At 41.0% G+C, this 27,257-nt stretch overlaps 1 protein-coding gene across 1 annotated transcript; it reads left to right on the top strand.

Annotated features, from left to right (window-relative positions):
• Positions 1-20: 20 nt before the first annotated feature.
• On the top strand, positions 21-25,396 carry ap4s1 (adaptor related protein complex 4 subunit sigma 1). The gene is made up of 6 exons (XM_028821728.2): positions 21-301; positions 4,565-4,758; positions 9,366-9,452; positions 18,979-19,047; positions 21,711-21,722; positions 25,156-25,396. Exons 2-6 carry the CDS (start codon positions 4,621-4,623, stop codon positions 25,282-25,284), a joined length of 435 nt encoding a protein of 144 aa, XP_028677561.1. The 5' UTR covers positions 21-301; positions 4,565-4,620; the 3' UTR covers positions 25,285-25,396.
• Positions 25,397-27,257: the final 1,861 nt, after the last annotated feature.

Genomic DNA, 27,257 nt, shown 5'->3' with positions numbered 1-27,257 from the left:
GCGCGCATGCGCTACTCATGAGTTCGTGGAGCTACACAGGAGGGCGCGTCAACTCGTGTCTTCATCCCTTGTCTTGTCTTTATAGAAGCGGAGGAAGTTACCGTTCACTCGGGAGTGTTTTCGGGATTTGGCCAAATACAGTTGAAGTGTGCAAGAGAGACAGGCTGAACGGAATACATCGATGTGTGTCAGTCCGTAGAATTGACAAGCGGAGATAAGGAAAGAGCCCAGTGGACTTTCGGCTCGTATGGCGCGTGAGACCGGCGCTCTCTTTCGACGTAACGCACTTTAAACAACGCAGGTGAGTGTTGTCAAGTTTACCAGCGCGATCGTGGCCAGTGTGCTGGCAGAGTCACCGGGTTCCTAAAGCCATTTGCATAAGGACAGAAGGAATTTGACAATGAAGAGGAGCCATTTAATCCATTTAGTTCGTTTGTTTGGTCAAGAGCTGAGCTGTGCCAGTTTTCTCATCCTGGTTTCTGCTTTAACTACAGCACCACTAGAAACCGTACGGTTAGCCTAACAATTTGTGTAATTAGTTAAACTGTCTTCATATGCAATTTCGTTTCCTGTATTGCTTTCTCTTGGTAAACAAACTAAGCATGACCGATCAGACCTTCCAATCCAGAGTAACCAAATCCTGCCTTGGAATTCTCAGGCCAGCCAAAATTAGTATTCCATGTATTCTTGGATCTCTGGGCAGGGAGGGTCCTTAATAGTTGTCCAGACCCCACAAGTGGCTTATTTTAACACCTGCTGCACACCAGGGTCATTCTTGACTGTCACACTCCTAATTAATATGCATTCCAGAGCAGGAGACCATGTTTAATCTCCTTAGCGTTCTGTTTACTCCTGGGAAAACAAGCCAAAAATATTTAATTAATTTTCTTTCTTTTTTTTTAATTTTATTGCAATCATTCCATACAAATAGATCAATTTTTACAAAAAATAGGATTGAAAACAAATCAACCCCCACCCCTGAGAAAGAGAGCATGGTCAACAGAGTAAAACTTAAAGCTAGTAAAAATAAGTAAATTGATGAGTTTAATAAGCAGATAAAGATAAATGGAGAAGAAAAAGAAATGGGAAGAGAATCTGCTTCCTCAGTGCTTTAAGAGCTTTTTCTAAAATATTATTGATTAGATTCTGCCAGGTTTTGAAAAAGTTCGACACAGATCCTCTAAGTGAGAATTAGATTTTTTCCAATTTCAAATAATATAAAACATTGGTTACCCACTGACTTAAGAGTCTTGAGAGTTAGGATTCTTCCAGTTTGGCAAAACAAGTCTGCGTGCCAATAGTGTAGTAAAGGCAATCACAGTTTGTTTGTCCTTCTCCACTTTAAGCCCATCTGGAAGAACACCAAACACAGCAGTTAGTGGATTAGGAGGGATTGGGACACCAAGGCTGTCTGAAAGGCACTTAAAACTTTTTGTCCAGAATGATGTTAATGTGGTGCAGGCCCAAAACATGTGACCTAGTAAGGCTGGAACTTGATTGCAGCGTTTGCAGGTTGGATCTTGCCTTGGAAACATTTGGGACAGTTTTAAGTGAGACACATGTGCTCGATATATAATTTTGAGTTGAATAAAATTGTATGCTTTGTGCATATGGAACACGAGTGAAGTCTCTGCATTGCTACCTTCCATTCCTTTTCTGATACATTGAGTGAGAGATCCTTTTCCCACTGTCATCTTGGATCTTTGAAAGGGAGGGACTGTAAAATAATTTTATATATTGCAGAAATGCTGTCTGAGTCCTGGAAACTGAGCAATATTTTTTCCAGCATAGAGAGAGGTGGGAGGTGAGGAAAATCGGGCAGGTTCTGTTTAACAAAGTTTCAGATTTGAAGATAGTGAAAGAAATGTGTTGCTGGAAAATTAAATTTGGAATGTAATTGTTCATAGGATGCAAAAATGTTGTCTATATAAAGATCTCTTAAGTAACTTAATCCCAAATGTTTTCCATATATTAAAAACTGCATATGTTTGCAAGGGTTGAAAAAGGTGGTTCTCGTGTAGGGGAGCCACAGATAAGATTTTCCATCTTAAAATGCTTTCTACATTGGTTCCATATTCTGAGTGAGTGAAGCACAATTGGGTTATTAGTATATCAGCGATAACTTGCACTAATAGGAGCACAAAGCAGGGACTATAAAGAAGTACTGCAGGATTTTATTTCTATTGTGCACCAAGCCTGTGTATGTTCATCTAGTTGTGTCCAGGTTTTTATAGCTTGTATGTTTGCTGCCAAACATATTTAATTTAATTCATTTTCAACAAGAAGAATTATTATGTGTGATAATATAACAGAAACATGTGTGAAAACTTCAACATATATCCAGTATGAAAGGTATGTCTAATGTCCTCTGCTGTACTTGTGTAGATTTAGCACACGTCCTTCATGTAATATGTTCTGAAACAGTTACCAAGGCACAGTCGGATGTTGCAATGGGGACAGCACAAGCGTGTTTCTTTGCACACGTATAAAATGGTAAAATGCCAGTGCCAGACCTGCATGATCAATGATGTAAACTTTGGGCACATACACCGTCAGCATGGTGCTGTCCGATCTAAACACTAGCATGGCGAATTGCTCATGTACTGAAGTGACTTTAGCTGCAGGTTTATTTGATATTTGGACTAATGTCTTCACACATCATACACTTCCTGTATAGTATAATATGTAAAAAGTTTCTGCTTTAGGTATGTGTTCGGCATTTCTTGCATTTCTCGCTTTTCCTGTCATCCTACACTTACCGAGATCTTTGTAGACACGGAACACACATGAAATGAATGTTTTCCAAATATACTGTTTTATTTACCCTCTACAATCCAGATCTCACACGCAGTTAAGGAGCCTTGGCTTGAGCTAGGAGAACTTTTTGCTCGTGAGCTGAGCTCTGTCAAGGTGGGGGATGGGACAGCAGGCTGCTTGCTGCTTGTGCTGATCGACGCATTTACAAAACCAAAGACGCTGATGGAGAGGTGCAAAGGGATTTAAGGTGGGCTGGGATTACATGTTTTTTCATAGGCTTCAGGAATTCTAGTGTTAAAAAGTATTTTCTCCATCGTGATTTTCCCATATGTCTACTTATTTGTTTCTGAACCCCAAACAAATTTATTATAATACAAAAGGCCACATGAATAAACACAATACACGGTTTTAAATGATCATTTGATTTATTGAAGGAAAAAGGTTCACTAACACCTACATCATCCTTATTTTTTAAATTCTAACATTGTATCTATATTAGAAAAACTATTAAGAAGTCAAAAAAACAAAGTATATTGTTTGCAGAAGTATTTAGTTTGTTAAGCAATACCCCACTCAAAAATTGTTTTTATATATGGTATATACCCCATGGAGTTTATAGTGGTGGCCTAGAAACATTTTTAATCTGATGTATTCATAGATAAAGAACTTAAAGATCCTGCTAAAACTGGACCCAATAGTGTCCAATGGTGATTAATGGCAAACAATGAATTTGAAAAAACGACCATGGAAAAAAGAAAAACAAAATCTTTCATTACTTGTGCCCGTAATCCATATGTCACTTATCTAGTTGTACGCTCAAAACTTGCAAAACACATACTTTCTTGCTAATATTTGGTTAAACAGTTTCTTCTGAGATAAAAAGTGTACATTATGAACAGGAAATGAAAGCATCAGGCGAAAGAAAGGCTTTTTGAATTAAAGACAGGACTCTTGACCAATGAATGAAGAGAAGAGGCAGCACTTCCAAATTTGAGGTTATTGTTGTCTCTTTGAAAATGATGGCTTGCCATCTACCGTAGACTGAAGGGAGGTACAGCTGTTTACAAAAAGGAGTGTAAGTACTCTGTGTAGTACTTCTTTCTGAGCATTTCAAAACCTGGCAGGATCTAATCAATAATATCTTAGAATAAGCTCTTAATGCACCAAGGAAGCAATTATCTCCACATTTCTTTTTCTTCTTCTCCATTTATCTCTACTGGCCTATTAAACTCATCAATTTAGGTATGTCTACAAGCCTTAAGTTTTACTCTGTTGGCCATGCTCTCTCTCTCAGGGGTGGGGGGCGACTTGTTGTCAATCCTATCTTTTGTAAAAATTGATCTATTTGTATGGAATTATTACAATAAAATTAAAAAATGTATGGCCGCTGACCCTAGGTAATTAAAATATTAATGTGATATATTGATACAGACTATGAAGAAATAATTTATGACCTTTGAGCTTCTTTAGAGTTTATTTATACCTCATATACCTCGTGTGGTGGAAAAGCTGCAGATTCGTTTGTTGCTTTTATCACAAAATTGCAGTGAGAGAGATTTGAACTGTAACGTACTTTCACTTTGTTATTCTTTAATGTGTTGCAGCTTGGTTGGCATTTTTCAGCCCAAATGAGTTGTTCATTACACAGAACATTCTGAGTGTCTCCCTACTGATAAAGAATTCATTTACTAGGCAGGCTTCACATCATTTTCTTCATAAGTACAATGTGATATTCACACTAGCTGCTCTTGTGCACTCCGTCCATTGCTTGGGCTTGCTAGTTTACAATGCCTTTTCTTTCTTTTAGAGTACATGGATGTGCATTTCCACTTCATCTAAATAATACTGGCCTCACAGGGAAAAATGATCAAGTTTTTTCTAATGATCAATAAGCAAGGACAAACAAGGCTTTCAAAATATTATGAGCATGTTGACATTCATAAGAGAACAACTTTGGAAGCGGATGTAATTAGAAACTGTCTGTCTAGATCAAAAGATGAGGTAAGTGGTCTTTACTTTGGAGGTTATATTGAAAGTGGTTCTAACCTGGGAAGGAAAAGTATATTTGTTTGTCAGTTATTCAAGGTAGGCACTTCATTTCATTTTCTGTGTTTACAAGGCAGTCATACTGTAGGCGCTTATTAGCTAACAGGTGAATTGAGATTAGATTCTGGTATCCCTCTCTTCTCCTGAATGAATATAATATGTAATTTTATTACTGTAGAGCTGCAGGGCAGTTGTGCTTTTATTCACATTAGTAGGCTTTAAGAAATTATAAAGAAATTTAAAACGCATAAATGACATGCAGGAAAAGGTAGCTAAATATTTGAAGAAATATCTTGACGTAGGCACACCATGCTTGCGTTTTTGCTGAGGTGTCAGTTGAGAGTATGTAGCACTGTTAGCCTGATAACAACAGAACAATGTTCAGTTAGTGGCGTGTCACCTCCGCAGCTAAGTATTATGATATCCACTCTCTGCCAGTGCATTGTCTACATTTAGCTCTGTTTAATTATGTATTGACATTGAGCACAAGATAAAATTTCTTCAGACATCCATATGATGTTGCCTTTTGTTAATATTGGATGTAATGTAATGTAATGAATGGTTTAAGTGAAAATATAAAATTTTCTTAAATAGGATTAGTGAATGAATGTTGTCTGTGTATGAATATGAATTCATTTTACAGTCATTAATAATAATAATTCATTACATTTATATAGCGCTTTTCTCAGTATTCAAAGCGCTATCCACACAGGGAGGAACCGGGAATTGTCAGTGTTTTTAGGTCTTCTTACTGTCTGAAAGGTGGAAGCTTTAAGGAAAGGTAGTACTAGTCACTAAACATGGTGGCATGTTGATTAGCACAGGTAAGTAAGAATTTCACTGTACTTTGTACACATAACAATAGCAATCCTGAACTCCTTCAAAAACGTTTATGGGACAGTTTTATGCCTAAATTTCAGCCTTCTGGTTCAGCCTCATTCATAACACCATCTTTCTATAGGTAAACAACACTTTCATTGTTGTCACGTGTGCAGAGTACAGTGAAGTCCTTACTTGTGCTAATAAAAAAACCTCTAAAAACTGGTCTATTATATGGAAGAATTAGATGGATAGGACTGGTGAGCTTTGTTGGGCTGAATGGCCTGTTCTCGTCTAGATTGTTCTAATGTTCTAATATCTACTTCAAGGCAGGCCAAGTAACCCCACGTAACACCACAGACACAAAGAAAAGAATAGAAAAAATGTCTTAAAGGTAAACCAAAAAATGTGAATACAAATAAAAACAGAATAAGGGAGCAAAAGGAGGACATTTAACAAAAGCACTGAGTCTTAAGTAGGATTGACTACTGCAATGCGGTGTTCACTGAATGTTCAAATTGTTCTTTTTACATCCATCCATCCCGCTATATCCTAACTACAGGGTCACGGGGTCTACTGGAGCCAGTCCTAGCCAACACAGGGTGCAAGGCAGGAACAAACCCCCGGGCAGGGCGCCAGCCCACCGCAGAGCACACACACACTCACACACACCAAGCACACACTAGGGACAATTTAGAATCTCCAATGCACCTAACCTGCATGTCTTTGGACTGTGGGAGGAAACCGGAGTACCCGGAAGAAACCCACGCAGATACGCAAGAGCATGCAAACTCCACGCAGGGAGGACCTGGGAAGTGAACCCGGGTCTCCTAACTGCGAGGCAGCAGCACTACCCACTGCACCACCGTGCTTTATATAGCATCCAGTTAATCCAAAGTGATGCTGCTGCAAGAATTATTACAAGAACAAGAAAATACGAACACAACTCCAGTTCTTAAATCCTTACACTGGCTCCTGGTTAAGTTTAGGGCAGATTTCAAAATCCTCCTTTTAACATATAAAGCCTTAAATGGCTGAGGTCCGGCTTACTTGTCTGAACTTATCATGACTTACAAACCAGAGCGCACATTAAGATCTCAAGATGCCGGTCTGCTTATGATTCCAAGGATTAATAAAATAACAGTGGGTGGTCGAGCTTTTAGTTACAGGGCCCCTAAACTGTGGAGTGGTCTGCTGCTAATATAAGAGATGCCCCTTCAGTCTCGGCTTTCAAATCCCGGCTGAAGACTCACAACTTCAGTTTAGCACACCCTGACTAGAGCTGCTGATTAACTGTACAGACTGTCATTAGCACTAAAACAGAAATAATATAAATATGACAGTTCTAATTTGTTACTAACCCTCACCTATTCTGTTTCTCTTCTCTGTACTCAAATGTGCCACTTGGTGCCAAGGCCCACCTGCCCAGTTGTTCTGTGTGCCTAAGGTAAAGTCATCCCTGACGGAGGATCGCAGGAATCATCAGGTTGAGGGGTCCTTTCATCAGATTGGCTGGCCCAGCACCGTCTTAGCTGCGGAATGGCCAAATGGTTGAGCCAGCTTAATGGCTGAGGTCTCCAGGACTCTAAACAAATCCAAATCATATTATGTGATATCATCTCCTGTTTAATTCTGCTCCATACTTGTAATATTTTTATTTTTATACTGTATTGAGGATTACTTCTGTTCTGTGTGTTGTATTGTATTGACCCCCCTTCTTTTTGACACTCACTGCACGCCCAACCTACCTGAGAAGGGGTCTCTCTCTGAACTGCCTTTCCTGAGGTTTCTTCCATTTTTTCCCTGCAAGGGTTTTTTTGGGAGTTTTTCCTTCTCTTCTTAAAGAGTCAAGGCTGGGGGGCTGTCAAGAGGCAGGGTCTGTTAAAGCCCATTGCGGCACTTTTTTGGGCTATACAAAAAATAAATTGTATTGTATTGTATTGTATTAAGGCTTGATTTAAGACTTTTAGGCTTCCCTAATATTAGCAGGTAGATCATCCCAGAGTTTATCTTTTCCATTACTGAAAGCATTGCCTTGTTGTGCAAGTTTTATTTGTCCTCCAAATATTAGCTAGACCTGCTTAGTCAGACTGCAGTCTATACCCTGGACTAATAAGTTCTGTAAGGTAATACAGCCATTTACAACTTTGAATGTTAGAAAGGAGGAATTTATTCTGTCTTAAAATTCTCTAAACTTATTTGGAAGCCAGTGAAGTGATTTAAAAACTGGTGTTTAAATATGGTCATAATTGTTTGTTTCAGATGCCCAAGAGCTGTACTTTATTACATAATTAATTTGGGTATGTTGATTTTTCTGATTACAAGTCTGTCATAATATAGGCATTGCCTATTTAACTTTTTTTTTATTACTCTTCCTTATTAGGATAGGCTGATTTGGCCCTTTTTTGACTTGCCTTTCTTACACTATGCTCTTCAATTCATCCATTTTGCAATATAAATGTTAGTTCTTGATTTGAAGAAGGGAATGCAGTACAGCTTTATAAGTCGGGCATCACCCATATGGAAAATGCAGGGATAAGCTCAGCCAGTACCAAATATCTGGCCCAGTTCTTGCATGTCGTAGGCTGTTGGCAGTGTAGAAAAGACATTTGCTCAACTGATAGGTAAAGCAGGACAAAGTGATGAACACATGGCACACTCATTAATGACAGGAATTGCACAATGACAAGTAGACGCTTGCTTAATGCTAGAAACACTCACTTTATTGTATTGGGTAGAATGTCATGAGTTGTTGTTGAAGCAGACTGGCGCAGGCAACACGGACACCCTCAGCCCCAACAAAGGCACTCGGAGGACAGGCAGCAGAATCGAGATTATGGTGCACATACAGACTCGCTACCAGATGCAGTGGGCAATGAACCATTGGTATCTCTTACATTTATTACAGTTCTTATCATCTTGCCTGAAGAAGGGGCCTGACTTGCCACAAAAGCTTACATATTGTAATCTTTCTAGTTAGGCAATAAAAGGGGTCATTCTGCTTAACGTCTCACTAAATTCTTATCATACAAGCCATTATTTATCCTCAGCGTCTCTATCATTTCACTGCTCTAATCTTGCCTCTATTAATTCTGCCAATATTTCTTAACTGAGGGGGTGTCAAAACCCTTCTCTGTTCACATTCCCTCTCTAAGCGAGGGGCCCATCTTTCTCCAGCTCTCCTGCACGTCTAACCTTTGGCGTAATGAACTATTGATGGTCTCTAGCTCATACAACATAATAACAATATTTGTAGGCATAAGTCTTTTCAATCCTAACCCTTACATCTTAATGCTTAGTAAAATATAAAGTCTAGTTTTCTCATGTGCTTATAATACTTTTAAGAATACATTTTTTATATTTTTCTATATTGTTGAAACAACAACTCATGAATTAAATGCATTTGTCATTCATCACATGTACCTTTTTGTGTAGGTCTCCCCAGCTAACTGATTTTTGTGAAATGTGCAATGTCTGCCTCTGCAGTGGCCTTGTGCACAGAAACCCCAGTCACTCACAAAATAAAATTACTGTGTGCAGTTAGTGATGGTCATTGTTATTTAAGGTTAATTATGTATTTACATATGGTAGATATTAGTGAGTGAAGGCAATATGGTGCAGTGTAAGGGGTTGACAATTAAACCTGTTGATCAGCACTAAGAAAGTATGGTGGTTTGGACTTATCAGATGTGCATAGGAACATGTCAATTTATTTCTGGTATTTGTGTCCATTCTTCTTGCAGTGTTCCTTTGTTGAATACAAGGACTTCATGCTCGTCTACAGACAGTATGCTGCCCTCGTTATCGTGATTGGGGTGGATGATGACGAGGTAAGGCCAGCTCGTTCATTTTAAATAGGTGCTCTCCCCTTTCTGCTCTGTTACTGATCATACCCAGAATTCAGATATTCACCTGTCTCCCTGTTCCTTTTGGTTTCCTCTTTTCAGCATGTAGTACAGGGAACATTATGTCAACAGCTTTAGAATAGATTCCAGATATGCAGCAAGTCCTAAATAACTGGTCATTTACAGTACAATTGCCAAGGTTTAAAGAAGGTGTCAGTGTAATGAGCAAGAGCCACATGACCTGAGGCAGCACTGTCTGTCCAACAATGAAATTACACATCTTGATGTATTTCACTGAATCAAAACTTTTTGATGTAAACTGCCGGCAGGCTGGTTAATAAACTACTGCAGTGTCAGTGTGTTCAAATAAAAAGTTAACAGTAATCCAAGTGCTGTTGCTGTAGAGAGAGAATTAGATGGAAGAAGAAAACTGACTAGAAATTGAATACGTTCTCCAAATCAATGTATAACTTTAACATTGTCACTAAATAGTAGCGTGATTGAGGCTTCAGGCCATGAACTTCCACCAACATTCAAAAGACAGAGTCATTTGTGCTATAGCGAGGTCACATGGAGGCTTGAGGGTTGACAGTCATGAAATTGTAAAAGTGACAACTGAAGCTACACTTTTTTCTGTGCTGCTCTGAAATGAGGTCACTTTATCTTGACTTGTGATCTTAACGCATTCAGACTGAAGAAGAATCAGCCTGCCAAACTGCGACTGGCATATGTGGTCACTGAGCAGCTGCAGGACTAGTTTTAGCATTGCTGGCAGGACATTCATCATTAGAAAGTTGCTTTTTCAGGCTGATGAATAAAGCCTAGCCCAAGATGACATTGTATTCAAAAGTGGCTTATGTTGGTGTGTGTTGTGTCAAAGCCCTAAATTCTGAAAGTAAATGCACACTGAACAGAACATGTTTGGCAAACTTTAGATTCCCTGCAGTGCTTTTTAACTGAAGTAAACATTTAAAGCTAAAAAAAATTCATACCAGTTAAAATAATCCTGAGTAGCACTGAAGTAAATTTCAGTCTTGTCTGCCCAACCAGTTATAAAGCATGGTGACTGAGAGCTGGAGCTTAGTGTAACAGCAGCTGGCTCAAGACAGAAGGATCCCATCCAGGATGAGAAGCTGGTCTAAATAAAGTCATTGACATCCTGTGCCTCATATCTTCAGTATTGATATTTCAGTTTCCAAAAATAACATGCTACACCTTGGTTTCTTTTTCTGTTTTCCATTGTCCTATGTTTACCACAGAGCGGGGGTCTCCAAGCTTTTTTCCCCTGAGAGCTACTTTTACAAAATGAAAATGGCCGAGAGCTGCTCATGTTTTCTGACATTTCTTCTCATAGCTTATTTCAACCCAAACAAACTGAATACGCTTGTTTTGCCTGAACATTTACAAAATGTTGGTGTCCACAACTCACATTTTGCATTAAAACATCTCAAAAATATTTAGTTCACCTGCAAGTGCATTTTGTATGTCCGGATTTTCTAGTGTACCTCACACTATTGAATTAAAACATGAATGCTGTCAAAACAAAACAATGCAATTCCAAATCCACAGATCCGACTTCTTCATTTGTCATTCTGTCACATGTCACTGTGTCACTTTATTCACAGGTCCAGTCGCATGTGTGATGTGATTTTTAGTTAGTCAGATGACTGGCACTGAGGCGTATGGTGGAGTGGAGCCCCTCAGGTTTGCTGTTCTGGAGTCATTTAAATGTTCGTCTCTCAGTCTTGTTCTGAACTTTGATTTCATGACATTCACGTCAGAAAAGGCCGACTCAGAGGTATGGAGACCCAAACAAAGCCGACGTTTTCAGAGCTGCTTCTTGAAGATTCTTCTAGTTATCTGGCTCTACTAAGCTCCAGAAGTGCTGAGAATGCTGTGGAGACTATAACTGCACATGATTTTGAAGTTTCACTAATATATAATATATAAAATCCAACGTTTCTCTGTCTGTATGTATGTCTGTCCGCTTTTCACGAGAGGACTACTTAGCGGATTTAGATCAGGTTTTTTTCTATAATTTGCTGGAACATTCCGGTTGATTTCACAACTTCTCTTATTTCGCTATGTATCATAGTTCACTTGTGGTTTCGCTTTATTTGAGCGAATCCGAGAAACACACAGCAGGCTTTCCTCACTCACTCACCAACTTCAGGTCATGTTCCTTAACTCCGCTTAGCTAGCGAATGAGAGAACAATTGAATTCAACTTTGTTTGATATTGAAAATAAAGTGTTACTTAGGTCTTGATGAGTTTGAGTCCGGATATTCTCTTAAGTATATACCAAGTGTATGAAAAGAGAGATTGCAGTTCAGATTGTGGATCGTGATTTTGTGTTAAAAAGGATCGTGATTTGATTTTTTGGAAAGATCGCCCACCCCTAATTTGACTAATCAAGTTTTCAAATTTATGTAGGATTCATTAACCCTTTGGCGAGCTACTTGGAAAGGGGTTGTGAGCTACCAGTAGATCGCGAGCAACGTGTTGGAGACCCCTGCCATAGTGCATACAGTAGGTTAGCCCTTTTACTTCAACAGCAGTTTATTTCTTGTATAGCCCAAAATCACACAAGGAAAGCCCCTGTTTTTCTGACAGACCCCCAACCGCACCCTTGATTCAATCAGAAGACTCATTGCTCTAACTGCTTGATTCAGTAATGTCTCAGATTCCCTTTGGCTGGAATGACAACCAACAGTGGGGGAAATAATTATTTGATCCCCAGCTGAATTTGTATGTTTGTCCACTTACAAAGGAATAAACAGTTTTTAATTTTATGGTAGTTTCATTTTAATGGAGAGAGACAGAATATCAACCAAAAATCCACAAAAAACACATTACATAAAAGTTATAAGTTGATTTGCATGTCATTGAGTGAAATAAGGATTTGATCCTCTACAACCCAGCCAGAATTCTGGCTCTCACAGACTGGCTGTGTGCCACAATCAATCACTCAGTCAATCACAGATACTCCTGATCTCAACTAGTGATGTGTATAAAGCACACCTGTCCGCAGAATCAATTTCTTCCATTCCAACCTTTCCACTACCATGGGCAACACCAAAGACCCATCAGAGGACATCAGGGACAAGATTGTAGACCTGCACAAGGCTGGAATGAGCTACAAGACCATCAGCAAGAAGCTTGGTTAGAAGGAGATAACTGTTGGTACAATTATTCAGAAATAGAAGAAATATAAAATGACCATCAGTCGCCCTCGGTCTGGAACACCATGCAAGTTCTTGTTTACTTGCAAACTTAAGATAGGCCTGCACCTGTGCCTTCTTAAGCAGGACCTTGCAGGCACTGCAAGATTTCAATCCATTATGACATAGTGTGTTACCAGTGGAGTTCTTGGTGAATGTGGTGGTCCCAACTGCTTTCAGATCATTAACAAGCTGCTCCCTTGTAGTTTTGGCCTGATCTCTCACCTTTCTCATGATCATCCTCACTCCATGAGGCAAGATCTTGCATGGAGCTCCAGACCGAGAGCGATTGATGGTCATTTTAGATTTCTTCCATTTACGAATAATCTTTCTACACATCACTAGTTGAGATCAGAAGTATCTGTGATTGATTGATTGCAATCTACAGCCAATTTGTGGGAGCCAGAATTCTGTCTGGGTTGTAGGGGATCAAATCCTTATTTTACTCAATGACATGCAAATCAATTTATAACTTTCATGTAATGTGTTTTTCTGTCTCTCTCCATTAAAATGAAACTACCATAAAAATTAGAGACTGTTTATTCCTTTGTAAGTGGACAAACCTACAAATTCAGCAGAGGATCAAAGACTTATTTCCCCCACTGTTGGTGGTTCAAGCTGTTGCAGGTTACGACTGTTGACTGACCTGGTAGCCTTGTGCTTTACAGTGAAACACCTCAGGCACCATACTTGCTGTTTTGACATTTACAAGGTTAGGATTTTTTCCATGAACCACCTTTTAGTTTTTGTAATGGGCTGCAATGTCATTGTTTCAAAGATACTGGGAGTAATAACACAAGTAGGAAAGGAAGTGAATTACAGCTAAAAGAATATCCTAAATGTTTTAATATTTTCAATTCATGCCTTCTTCAGCATCGTTTACTGTGTACTTCAGTCTGTGAGATAGCTGTTGTGTTAATTTGCATCACTCAGTCTGAGTTGTGTCTTCTGCCGGAGTTTAAAATCGGGAGACATGGGCTCTGTCAGCTCCTATAGAGGATACGGCATGACAAAGCTGTTCACTGTTTTCGGTGTCCTACTTTGCTGTAGCTATAGATTTAAAGAGACTATATTGCACTTATTTATTTGGAAAACAAGCCATGTAGATGCTCAGATTTTATACTGTTAGTATAAGGAGTAAAAACACTTTTTAATCTGGATTACAGAAGAGTATAGAAATTAAAAAGACAGCTAGTCACTTTTATTATTTCATTTTGTGTTTGATAGCCTCTATAGTTGTACATATGATAATTCACCTTTAAATATGAAACACAGCACTCAGTTTCTCCCTGACACTTCTAAAATAAGCAATCACAATGCTACTAGCCACTGTACTGTAAACGTGATTATTGGAAATAACAGAATGGCACCTCATCTAAAACATAGTGGTCTATTATCAATAACTGTTGGGTATTGTTGAAGTCTGTTCAATTATGGGAACATAAATACAATTTAGTAAACCAGATTACTTCTTGTTTTGTTGATTAACTAAAAATGTGCAGATTCCAGAGAATACTGTAAGTGATCTTTGATAATATTTCTGTGAAACTTGTGTGTTATGGCTTTGAACAAAGGATAATAAGGATTGAAAAACATAGATCGATGGCACTTTATTTGTCCCAAAGGGGAATTTAGCATTTTATGGAAGCTCAATACATAAATATTACTATATTGTGTGTGTGGAAGAAATTAAATTTGAAAATATATTAAAGAAATTTTGTTCTCACAATATTAATAACTATTTACCCCAAAGAATCAGCCAGGAGGAAGCTTATTCATGCGTCTTTAATTATATCTTCTTAATGAGGCATGCACTCCATCACAACAGCCTGTTACAGAGTAGTCACAGGACAAAGTTACAGACCCATATTTATAGACAATTGAATTTAGATAACAGTGCTGAATTAATGCTTACACATCATCTGAGATTTCCTCTGATTGGTTCAAAAATGAGATATTTTCAGCAGGGAGCATAGTCAGTTTATATTCCCAAACTGAAAGTCTCCTTTCACTACATTTTTGTCCTTCTCAAGCATTTTTAAGTTCAGCTCTTACCGTTCTTTTATGAAACTGCTGCGTACGTGACAATTGTCAAGTGTTACTGTGTACGTGACATCAGCCAGTTTCTTAAACCAGCACCTAGAACATTCTATCTCTGTCTTGCTCACGCACCCTAGCTTCTTAACCCTTCAAACTACTTTTAAGATAAATACTAGCTATTAATATGGACAATAACTACATTTCCCAGAAATAACTATGTGACCACTTAGAACTTAGACAGCTATATTATTCTCTCACACTCCTTCCTTTGGGACTATTTAAAGTCCCACTATATTTTAGATCAGAGATCACCAAGTCCAGTCCTGGAGGACCACCGTGGCTGTAGGTTTTCATTCTAACCCTTTTTTTAATGAGTGCCATGTTTGTGCTTCTAAGCCTAACTTCTTGTGAATTAATTTTAATTGAATTGCTTTTTTAAGATTTGTTCCCCTGAATTTCTTCTTCATTCCTCTGAATTGCTTAATTTCTTTCCTTAAATGGCACCTAAACAGAAATGAGTGCTAAAATCCTTTGAGTGCTAAAGTTTATTTTGTATGTAATTATTATCATCTTGCCACTGGTCAGTCACAAACGTCTGTATCATTAGTGTCTTATTTAACTTTGAAACAATTTATCATTTTTAGATTCTGTGTATGCATTTCACATCTAAACAGCTGGTGAATTCCAAGGGTGACACGGTCACAAGGGTTAGAGGTCATATACAATAAACACAGCTCTGCACTGGACCTGAAGATACAGGTTGTGTCCTACAGACCACAGAGACGTATTGAGTTCTTGATTAGATTTTACTGCTACCTAATGATGGACATTCCAGTTCATTAAAGTGATTTGAATAATTTTGGGTCATTTCAGTGAAAACATTAGGATCATTGATGTACTGATTCACTCATTACTTACATCTTTATACTGCTAAAAAATACGTTATTACCAAATTAAATCTGATTCTGATCATTTATTCAAATGTGCGATAATTAAACCAAATAAAGCCAACATGCTCTCTTCAGTGTTACCTGCATCTTTATGTTGGGGTGAAGCTGTTGAGCAAAATGTCTCAGTTCTTGTAGAGCTCCATAACTGGGCCACTGACTGAGGTTTAAGTCACCTACCTGTTCATCTGCTGATTCATTCAGTTCTTCAGGCAAAAATGGCTTGACTGCCATACTCCCATATTTAAAATAATCAGTTTTATAGCGTAATTGAAGAGCATAATTGGAGCATTAGACTAGATTAATAACTCTGCCTGGACAATTACTTTTAATTAAAACTATATTTACTTATATTAGTTGTACATTGATTAAATATAGAAAAAATACAAAAGCACAACTTGAGTAATCTTTATTGAAATACACCACTCTGATAACTATTATGGAATTTCAAGCTGGATTACATTACACGTTATAAACAGATATTAATTCACAGTCACAAATGTGTGAGCTAATTGTAAACTGATACATTCAATGGCACGCTGCCCTCTCGCCTAGATATTAGACAGCTGGGTGTGTCTGTGTGTCTCTCTGTGTGTTTTTCTCTTTGCTAAGAACATGTTTAACGGAATCTGATCCTTCGCAGATGTCATCCACTGACAAATCAGTAGATCAGTGCCAAAGAGGCTCAAGTCAATATGTGACGCATTAAATAGATAGGACTGGTGAGCTTTGTTGGGCTGAATGGCCTGCTCTCATCTAGAATGTTCTAATCCAGTTCATTAACTGGATCATCCCATACCTCAGTGTGTTGGTTCTTCTTTAATACAGAAGTATGCCAGTTAGTGCTGGCGTGTCATTTGCATTTACCATTTTTGATAGCTTAAATTACATTTAACATTTCTATGATCCATTCCATGGTTGTGTTCTCTATTTAAATGAATTACATACCACCAGTTCACGTCCAGTGAATAACCTGAAATGGCACAAAGGTAAACGTTAAACTGCCTGAAGTTAAAAAGGTTTAGATTACCAAAAACTGAGAATTAATGTCATTTTCTAAGATACACAAAAGGCCTTTTGCAAGGAACTAGTAATGGGTCAACAACTTGCCGCTTTTCTGCAGTCATGGAAGTTAAGTAAGTCTTGAACATCGAGGCAAAGAGTTCTTACAGGAGTCCCAACTGATTGCTTCTGGAACAAAGTGTGATGCTACACTCTTTGAAGCATTATTTGTTTGGACAATATTTCTATCATAATGGTAAGTAAAGGGCAATTAACAAAGGAAGAGTGGCAGACCATCATAACCCTTAGAAGTGTAGGACGTTAATTTACAGAGTTAAAGAAGCGAAGGGGTCAGTGAGTTTTAGTGACCCACACCATCAAAAGGAACTTAGAAACTGGAGGAAACTCTAACAGGAACAGGGGTGGCAGACCCAAAGCCACAACAGAATCGGCAGACAAGTGGGTGAGCGTCAACAGCTTATGTGACGGCCGCCTCACAAGACATCCACTTCAAGTGAAAGTAACTGACAAGAGAAAACTTGGACCTTAAAGTGTGACAGGTCGAGTGACAGTAATGCCTAGTTTAAACTTGACCTGTCCACGCTAGGTGCAGGGGCGGTGCAGTTAAAGCTGGCAGATATGGAGAGACACCCAAACACATGTGGTGTTTTCGCTGCACACTCTGCATGGAAATTTTTTGAACTGTGCAGTGGGGCGGACACGATCCTGTGTGTCCAAAATGGTGAATTTCAAGGAGCAGCTGGTTACATGGGTGCCAGAATGAAAGAAAAAGGGCTGAATGTGATGCAACTGGTCATCAAAATGCAAGGAAGATGTGCAAAAGCCTTTGAAATGCATCTGCTCATCATGGAGGTCCCCCACTCATGAAAATATTACACTCGTCCTTCATTCACCACTTTAGGTCAATGGGTCTGACACTGCAATAACAGGCACAAGTCTTCCTCCATCTCAGTGTCTCATGTCCTCTGCTGTGACATTATTAGCTATGTGACACTCTCCAAACGCTCTTACTTATTGACTAGGAGAATATCTACGCACTGATCAAAAGGGCCGTAACAAATGTACGTGTTCTGGTCGATCACTGTGTGTGTGTGTGTTTTGTGGTTTGGTCGTTCCGCTGGCTTCACAAGGTAAGCATAAGCCAGGCTTACAAAAGCTATTGCTAAAATAGTCACAATTTTTAGAAAATCTCCTTTTATTGAAATGTAAGCAATTTCTTTCAATGTACACTGAAATGAAAGAATAGTGAACGTAAATTTGAATAAAAACTGGAAAAAATGGTGGTGCGTGTTTGTATAGAGAAGTGGCCAGACAGAAGTTCCTAATCCGGAAAGATACATGGAAGCGCACTTGGAGTTTGCACAGAGGGACTTACAGAACTCTTGGGCTGTGAAAAACAAAATTCTCTGGTCTGAAGAAACCAAGATTAGTGTCCTGTCTGAAGAAACCTGGCACTGCTCATCACCTGTGGTATGCCACTCTAATGGTGAAGCATGGTGGAGGCAGCATCATGCTGTGGTGTTGTTTTTCAGCAGCAGGTACTGGGAGACTAGGCAGGGTTCAGGGAAAGGTGAATGGAGCAAAGTACAAAGATAAACTTAATGAAAACCTGCTCCAGAGTGCCCTGGACTTCAGACTGGCCCGAACAGGACAGTGACCCCAAGCACAAAGCAAAGACAACACAATGGTGTTGGGACAACTTTACAACAACTGGGGGAATTTCTTTACGTGGTCCAGCCAGAGCCTGGACTTGAACCCAATTGAACATCCCTGAAGAGACCTGAACACAGCAGTTCACTGATGGTCTCCATCCAACCTGACACAGCTTGAGAAGGTCAGCAGAAAATCCCCAAGTCCAGGGGCATAAAGATTGTTGTGTCAGACTCGAGAAGACTCCAGGCAGGAATGGCCGCCAAAGTGCTTCAACTAAGCACAGAGTAACAGGTCTGAATACTTGTGTCAATGAGGTAATGAGGACTTTTAAATAATTGTAGCAAAAGGCTGTGACAAAATGTGAAAAAAGCAAAAGGGTCTGAATAGTTTCTGCATGCACTGTAATATAGATATAGTATGGACTGAAGAAATGATTTCTTAAAGTGATTTAATTTGGTCACTGTTTAGATGATTAATGAAAACCTAGTCAGATAATTCTAAAGTCAGCGTGATTCTGGTCAAACTCCAACAAACTGAAGATCAAAACAGAAGCCAGAGGACACCTGAGAGGTGAGGACTCGAGTGTAATTGGTCTCCGCCCTCTGACCCTCTGTTTCCTTTTTTCAGAATGAGTTGGCAGTGTTTGAGTTGATCCATAATTTCATAGAGGTCCTGGATAAGTACTTCAATCGAGTGGTAAGTTGCAAATGTGATTTTTGAGAAGCAAAGTAAAATAATTAAGTTATTAATATAAATTTGGGAGCTCAGACTATAAATGAACATACAGTGGAACCTCAGTTGTCGAACGACTCTCATCTCGAACAAATTGGTTCCCAAACAAACAATTCACACTGTTTTCTGAACAGAATTTCAGTTCCCAAACAGACACACTGGCCACCATGTGCTCCGCGGGCTGAGATGTATGGCGGGAGAGCGCCAGTTACGCTGCAGACTCCTGCTTGAATCTGCTGTGCCTTTTCTTGATTTTCTTTGTGTTTTCTAGTTCTTTTATATACAGTGAACCCTCGTTTATCACAGTTAATCCGTTCCAGACTCTACCATGATAAATGAATTTTCGCGAAGTAGGATTCTTTATTTATAAATCGAATATTTTCGCAGTTAGAGTATAGAAAACCTGTTTACGACCTTCTAAATACGTTTTTTAACATTATTAGAGCCCTCTAGACATGAAATAACACCCTTTAGTCACCATTACACTTGTATTACCCAATATATTAGACAAAATAAGAGAAAATAAGACAGATGTTACAAATATTATTATTGTACTGTACATTTAATTACACACACACACACAGTTCTTACACACAACCACTAACCTATGAAGGCACGAGCTCAGTAGGAGAGTCTTCAGGTGGTGCAGTATCTTCAGCAGGTGCGTCGTTGTCTTCTTCCGCTGAAGGAGTACTAGGAGTAGGCAGTGGGTGTCTGGGTGTGCGGCTGAAGAACATCTTGATAGGCAGTTGCTGGTGCTGTCTTTTCATATGCGTGAGGAGGCTTTTGTAGGGTATTGCCATCTTTGATCATATCCAAGAGTTTCACCTTCTCCTGGATGGTAAGCATCTTCCTCCGGCGCTTAGTTTCATTGTCAGAAGGCTTAGAAAAAGCAGCACGTTTAGGAGCCATCGTGGGGCTTAGATAAAAGTTCTCAGAAAGCGCATGCGTAGTGACGTAAGTGTGTATAAGAAAAAATCGCGATAGAGTGAAGCCGCGAAAGTCGAAGCGTGATATAGCGAGGGATCACTGTAATTCCCAGTAACGGTGGACTGCATGGTAACGTGCAGTGAATACACTTGACTTATATTTTTCATTCTCTTTCTCTGTACGTTTATCATTCGTTTGCTCAGAGGTTGATGTGCTTGTTGCTTCCTGATCAGCTCTTCTTTTCTCCACCCTAGTGGCCTGCTTCTTCTCTTCTTTCGTTGGCATCTTTTCGCGTTAAAACTGATTAAGTCAGCGTTTGTGTTGCAACTACTTACATTTAATTACAATTTTCTTAATTTTTCACTTAAGCTGGCACTTAAGTGTTCAATCTGCCTTAAGAGTGATTTAGCTGTAAGCATGTGCCACACCGCCGCCCTGCTGCTGAGAGTTGATTCTACAATAAAATAAAAATAAAGAGAGTAATAAAAAAAATCACCCCGAAAGCGGACAGTAGATGTCACGTAGTGTATGAGTACCAGATTTCAGGTCAATAGTCAAACGGTTTGCGAGCGACAGGTGATTTAAAATCCTGGACAGACAAACAGCCAGCCAGCCACGGTAGAGTATTATATAAGAAGATTATTACATAAGCCACCATGGGCCCAAGGAGGATAGTGAGAGCAGCAAAGTGAAAAGAAAACCACAATAGACGTGAAAGTGTGAGGCAGAGTCGAGTGGTGCCAAGAGACAGAAAAGACAGAGAAAAGCCCCCTAAGGCAGTTAGCTGATGTTTTTTATGGAAGGGGGCTCCCTATCCTCACCACCTTCGACTTTTGCCATCGACTCTCCTCCGTACAGGTGAAGTGAAGTTAAATTTTTGCCTGTAGTTGATCTGTTTATTGTGTTTATTCATTTTGTGTAAGAGTTTATGCATTTTCATGGTTTTTGTATACAATTCTAGGCATGAAGTAATAGGCAGTCATCTGGGGTTCAGGAACGGATGAATCCATTTTATATTAGCTCTTATGGGTAAAGGATTTCAGTTTTCAAACAAATCAGTTTCCGAACAGCCCTTGGGAATAAATTCTGTTTGTCAACTGAGGTTCCACTGTATTAGCAATGCTATGTTGTGTCATCTGTATAATAAAACAGAAATGAATGCTGGGTGTTGTGACAGGTCTGTTTAATCACCTGCTCTGAAAGGAACGCCATAAAAACAAGATTGACTTCTGCTCTTTTTAAGTTGCCACCACCTGTTAGAGTTTGTTCTGGGCCTTGCATGGTGAGGGTGCCCACAGACTTGGGGTATTGAGAGTCAGAAAGCACCATTTTACCCAGCTTTCTGTCCCACGCTGCACTTTCCCAAGAAAATGAGTGTCTGTGCTTCGATGCCACACTTGTGTTACAATGGTACTCAGTTGCACACTCAAGCTGCTGCCTCCATTGCCCATCACAAGATGGCATCTCTGCTAAACTTCATCATTCTTTTCTGCAACAACAAATTGTACAAACTGCCAAAATTTAAAGTTCAAATTGAGATCTTGGAGTTCTGAAGGGAATTTGCTGTGAATTACTCACAAAAAGAAAAGGCAGCTGAACAAACGGCAGACACATGTTGACTCCATCTTTGAAGTTGTGTGCCCGTTAATGGGGGTCCCTGTTAACCTGCGTGTTTTTTTGTTTGTTTCCCCTAACAGAGTGAGCTGGATGTATCCTTTTGTGTTTTAATGGATCAGCCGCTGACAAAGTGTGATACAAATGTAAGGAAGTGCGTCAAGGGGTGAGCGTGGGACCCACTCGTCACCAAACTGATTACAACTGATCTTTAATGTCACGTGACGCAGCAGAAAATGGGATGCAAATGCCAGTCTGCCGTGTGGAAATCGACATTTACACTGGCATCGTCCTTGGACGTTTTTCACATTTCATTCTATTACAGCATTGAGCCCTGAGGTGTTTTAGCTCTCATCAGCACAGGCCTGCGTAATGACAACAGTGAATCAGAGCTGCACGTTTTTCCAAATTGTTTAAAAATTAAAAAACAGAAAATGAGGGTCAATACTTGGCTTGGCCACATTTGGCAGCAACTAGAGTTGCAAGTGTCTGTCAGGGTTGACACTTAAAATTTTTGCCCAGTTTTACTGGTAAAGTTACTTGAGCTTCACCAAGTTGGATGGGGACCCTTTGTGAATAGAGATTTTTAAATCAGTCCACAGATACGCAGATGAGCGGAGATCTGCATGTGGGTTTATCAAGCGTCTCAGGAGGAGTTTCTGAGCAGGGCTGTGATGGAGCGCAGAGGGCACAAGGCAGGGACAACCGCTGGAGCTCTCGTTGTTAAATATGTGCGCTCGATTTCAGACGTGACTCTCATTCAGTGTGTGTGTGTATCAGTGTTTCCCTCTCGGAGTTTGTTTCAGTGTTATTCTTTATGTTGTTGCAGCGTAGTGCAGAATCCTACCTTATTATGTTTTTCTTTCTTCATCTTCTACTATTACTTTAAATATTTATTATCATGTTTGTGGTGCAGCCTTGGTGTTCGTATTAGAAAACTTCAGAACGTCACCACAACTTCCAGTTTGTAGCTGAAGTTGTGACGTCATTCATTCTCTCACTGCAAGCTGGGGCTACGTGTCGGACGCTTCATAAACACCAAACTTCTGTCCTACTCTGAAGTAGGAGGACTTCTTCTCCTAGTGTGACTTGTAGTGCATTTCTGAGGCGCTTGGTAACGACGGACACTGGACTTTAACTGGGTGTAATGGGAGTCGAGAGTGGAGCAAGGCCGAGAAAGTCTGCCATTTATCTGTAGCCTGCTCATGGGGTGAGGGCTTAGCCGATGTAATCTGGAAGTGCGCCGTGGGTAGCAGCTTAGGGGATGTGCCGACATGGTAGAAGGAGAAGTTTTTATCTTGTTCATGCTTCTGTGCATCTCTTTATAACACAACTGTGGTGAGTCCACAGCTGGTGACCAGAGGGCCCACAGGCACATGTAGCGTTGAAAACAAATGGCGTCATAAATGGCTTTTGCACTGTGGACAGGTGGAGTGTAGCTCTCTGTGCACACGGTGGGGCTCACGGGGAGTTTGGCCGACGTCAACAGGAGGCACACTGCCTGTAGCAGCTGAGAACACAAGAACAGGCCATTCAGCCCAGCAAAGCTCGCCAGCCCTACCCACTTAAGTCTTCTAAAAAACATCAAGTCGAGTTTTGAAAGTCCCCAACGTCTTACTGTCCACCACACTACTTGGTTGCTTATTCCAAGTTTCTGTGCTTCTCTGTGTAAAGAAAAACTTGCTAATGTTTGTGTGTAATTTCCCCTTCACAAATTCCCAACTGTGTCCCCGTGTTCTTGATGAGCTCATTTTAAAGTCACCATCTCGACCCACTGCACTGACTCCCTTCATCATTTTAAACATTTCACTCAGCTCTCCTCTTTGAATCTTTCTTTATGGAAAGACAGAAGCTGCGTCTGCACAGTAGCGAGTGTTGCGTGTTGAGAAGCTGCTTCTGGGTGTGTCTTTGTAACCTCCATGTCACAAGTTCACAAAGGGAGACCTGTAACTCCTTTAGAGTCAAGTAGGCCTCTTGAGACTTGGCCTTGATTAATAGTCTCGTATCCTTTGAAAACCACGGCGGTGGTGTGGTCTTCATTGATGTTTCATACTGTCTGCAGTTTACTCCATAACACTTCAAGTGCATACTGGTGGACTCGGTGCTAGGGATTGTGTGACTTGGTGAACAGTTAGAGAGGGTTACTTTAGGAGTAAGATGGATGTTACAGAGAGAGAGAGAGAGGTTAGAAGCAGCTGCTGATACAGCACATTGCTGGACCCACCATGACAGACCACCTCAGGAGCCCAGATTAGGACCGGAGTGCAGCCATGCTACGGGTGATACCTCAGCACCACACCAGTTCACATGGAGTGGAACAGTGGGAGGTTTTCTATGGTGGCCGGGGTGCCCCTGGTTTTCCCTGCAGGTTGGAGGTCCCGTCACACCCCTGATGGAGCAATTGCAGGTTAAGGGCCTTGCTCCAGAGTCACTTTTGGCGTTTATGGGATTTGAACTGGCAACCTTCCGATTACCAGTGCAGATCCTTAGCCTCAGAGCCACCACTCCGCCCCAGGTTACAAAGCAAGGGGAAGAATTTGGACGCCATCACTGTGTCCTCATTTCCATTAGCAGGACTCAATGCCTGAATCGGACATGGAGAGGAGATGTGAGCCGACGTCTGCTGTTCACAGTCCCCAGTCGTGGTATGGTGTGGTGTGAACGTCACACTTGCGTTTCACGTGGCGGCACACGAAAGGTGTTAACGTGTCACCCTGTCTGCTCATTTCCGCTGATGCTTTTCAGTTTTAGAAGGATGCGCACAAAGGACTAAGGTATTATATGCTTCAGCATTTTCAGCTGTCATTTCCTCCACTTCCATCCTCAGAAGTGCGGCAGGACGATGTTCTTAGTTACTTTGACTCCCCGTGACTGAAGAAATTTCAGATTTGATTAACATTTAACTGTCAGGGCGGTCGTCTCCCCCTACGGCTCTCGCTCCTTTTCCGTGTTGCATGATTGATAACAACGATGGAATTGAGGCACATCCTTGAGCTAAAGTCTAAGTTGCGATCAGATTCATTACGACGTACAGAAACGGGCCCACCTCAAAAACAATGGAGACCCTGTGGTCTTTGGGTGTTGACAACACAATCCAGTTTGTGTCAGATAAATGGAAGAAATCAGATTTATAAATGATAATAATGCCTAAATAATTAAGACCGCTCAGTTAAATACGTCACAGATCCACAAAGAAAGTGACTTTTAATTAAAGATGTAAATGCGTTTGATTTAACGGGCAGTCGCATGAACTCGAGGCTCAGGTCTCGCTGCCGTGTCCGTTGTCTTGTGTTTCACGGTGTGAGGATGGTGACGGTCTGGACGGTAGTCATGTGCTTTGATTGCCTCACGGCCCCCTCGTCCTGTTTCTGTGTTCTCGATACCCGCAGGTGAGGTGTATCTGGGCTGGCGGCTGAACGCGTTGCTTTTTCACAATTCATTGTTTTATCGAATCTGAATTTGAACCCAACCCTCCGTTCTTGTCTTTCTGAAGTTGTTCCCAGAGGTCCTTAACCAACAATCCCACAGATCATGTTCCACCTGGACAAAGTGCACATCATTCTGGACGAAATGATTCTGAACGGCCGTATTGTGGAGACAAACAAAAGCCGAGTTTTGGCCCCTTTGCTCGTCCTCGATAAGATGGCAGAGAGTTAAAGAGACGGAGAGTCGAAAGCCGAGGTCAGGAACGCGCAACACTGGGTGATGTTGGAGTCTGACATGAAGGAGCTGAACCTGACAGACTCGATAAAAATGACTGCTTGCAAGATCGCCTGCTGCCACGATACCAGACCTGTATAAGTAATGGAATTGAGAAGATCAGAGCCATGGCTGCTTTTGTTCTCTCGTTTATTTATAAAGTAATCGAAGGCGATGGTGTGGACCTCCAGTGATGTGTCATGAACAGGACCTTCTCACACTTCACTTATTTTTTTCTCCCGAGGGGTGAACGCTCTTCTGGAGACCACAGCTTCAATGGGGTCCCTCCACGTGTCTTCACGTTGTAAACAGTAACATCCTTATCCGAGTTTCCAGTTTTCCCATTTAAAAATGTTGTTCACCGATGTGGCAGCACCTACTGTCGTAGCTCTGAGTGTTCTTAACCTTGATTAACATTTTTGGTGTCAGCGTTTGAAAGGGCAAACACTCGTTTTGGCTGTTAAGATACGAACGTCTGTGCTGATGGAAAACTGAACAGCAGGGGTCTTCCTCAAGGCTTGGTGGGACAGGACAGGACTGTGAATATTAATTACATTCAACGACTGCAGGTGGGAAAGGCGCAAAAGTCAGTGGGCATCTGGAACTTCTCATCACTGGCGCCAGCACCTGCTCTTTGTTAAGGAAGAACGTGGCACAAGTTAATTAATGGACCCGACGCCCAGCATTGCTTGCTGTCCTGAAACACACATCCAAAAGAATGGAAAAGGTAGACCAGGCATACGAAACTCGGCCATCACTGAGACTGAAGACCCTCGGAAAGAGCTGGAATCTGCTCCAAACCTTCAAAAGCAGCTCAAGGGCAGGAGATACGACCACCCAGAAGGAGCAAGAAGCTTCTAGAAGGGAATCTTGGCAAAGGTCGTGCGTCGAGTGTTAGGGAAGGGGACCTTTAGTACCGGCCGTTGTCAGCTGTTGTTGGAGATCTTTGGACAGCTTGGTCAAAATACTCTGAGGATCAAAACTTGGTACCATTGCAGTTTCTGAAGATTCTGCAGATGATGTACCCAGAATGCACTGGGGCCAACAGTATGGAGCACAAGTGTGAACGGGTCATCTGGATTGTCTGAGCAACACATCACCTTTTCTCTTCACCCTGTAAGCCCAGGTCATGGCACTTGGCACACGTTCTCGGCCCTAAGGGGGTGTATTGACATTTTTGGGAGTCGGGTGGAGGACTCGGCCAATCAACATCAGCTGAACCCAGGAAGAGTGCCTGAAATCATCAAGTACCTTGGAGTGACACAGCGGTGGTCCTACTCTGAGGGGCTGCAGCAGTCGAAGCACTTGATGAGTTTTCTTGGGTTTGGAAACTCCTCGTAACGTCACCAGGATGGCGTTCAGGCGGAGATCGACACACACGTCTCGGAAACCCCACACAACAATGAACTCCTAAAAGGACACGGACTCGACGGAGTAACATTCCTAGCAAACCTCGTAAGTCACATGACCGCTCCATCTACACGGAGACGCTGTGCACCTTTATCCAAAACGAGTGTTGGTGATGCTGAGGATTTGCGTCAGTCCTCACCAAATGTTGAACGCCTTGACAATGCGTGTTGTTGTACGCAGATCTCTCAAGCTGCATTCGTGCAGATCATCACGCTTGAAGATCTTCAGTCCAGGATGAGCACAGGAATGGGAGTCCCAAGCGACATCACAGGATCGACGCTCACAGCAGGCAGCATATCACAGTGAAGGTGGGCGGGGCAGGACGGGTGATTGACAGCCAAGTAGCACAGGCACGCTGAGCTCTGCACGTCACGACCGAGTCGCCGGGAAAGTTCAAGAAAGAAGGTGGAGACAAGTGGGGGGCACGAGGGGCCACCGTGGCAGACGATCAGGAACACGGGAGTGTGTGTGTGTGTCGGCCTTTACTCTCATTCTGTTACAATATTAATATTATTATTACG

This window comes from Erpetoichthys calabaricus, chromosome 16 (genome assembly GCF_900747795.2).
Source record: "Erpetoichthys calabaricus chromosome 16, fErpCal1.3, whole genome shotgun sequence".
Classification (NCBI taxonomy): Eukaryota; Metazoa; Chordata; class Cladistia; order Polypteriformes; family Polypteridae; genus Erpetoichthys; species Erpetoichthys calabaricus.
The sequence above is the reverse complement of the archived record's forward strand: the minus strand, read 5'-3'. Positions and strand labels throughout refer to the sequence as shown.

Coding starts and splice junctions, on each gene's coding strand:
- ap4s1 (XM_028821728.2), top strand. CDS start 4,621: ATGATCAAGTTTTTTCTAATGATCAATAAGCAAGGACAAACAAGGCTT. Junction 4,759..9,365: donor TGTCTAGATCAAAAGATGAG/GTAAGTGGTCTT, acceptor TTCTTCTTGCAG/TGTTCCTTTGTTGAATACAA. Junction 9,453..18,978: donor TTGGGGTGGATGATGACGAG/GTAAGGCCAGCT, acceptor TCCTTTTTTCAG/AATGAGTTGGCAGTGTTTGA.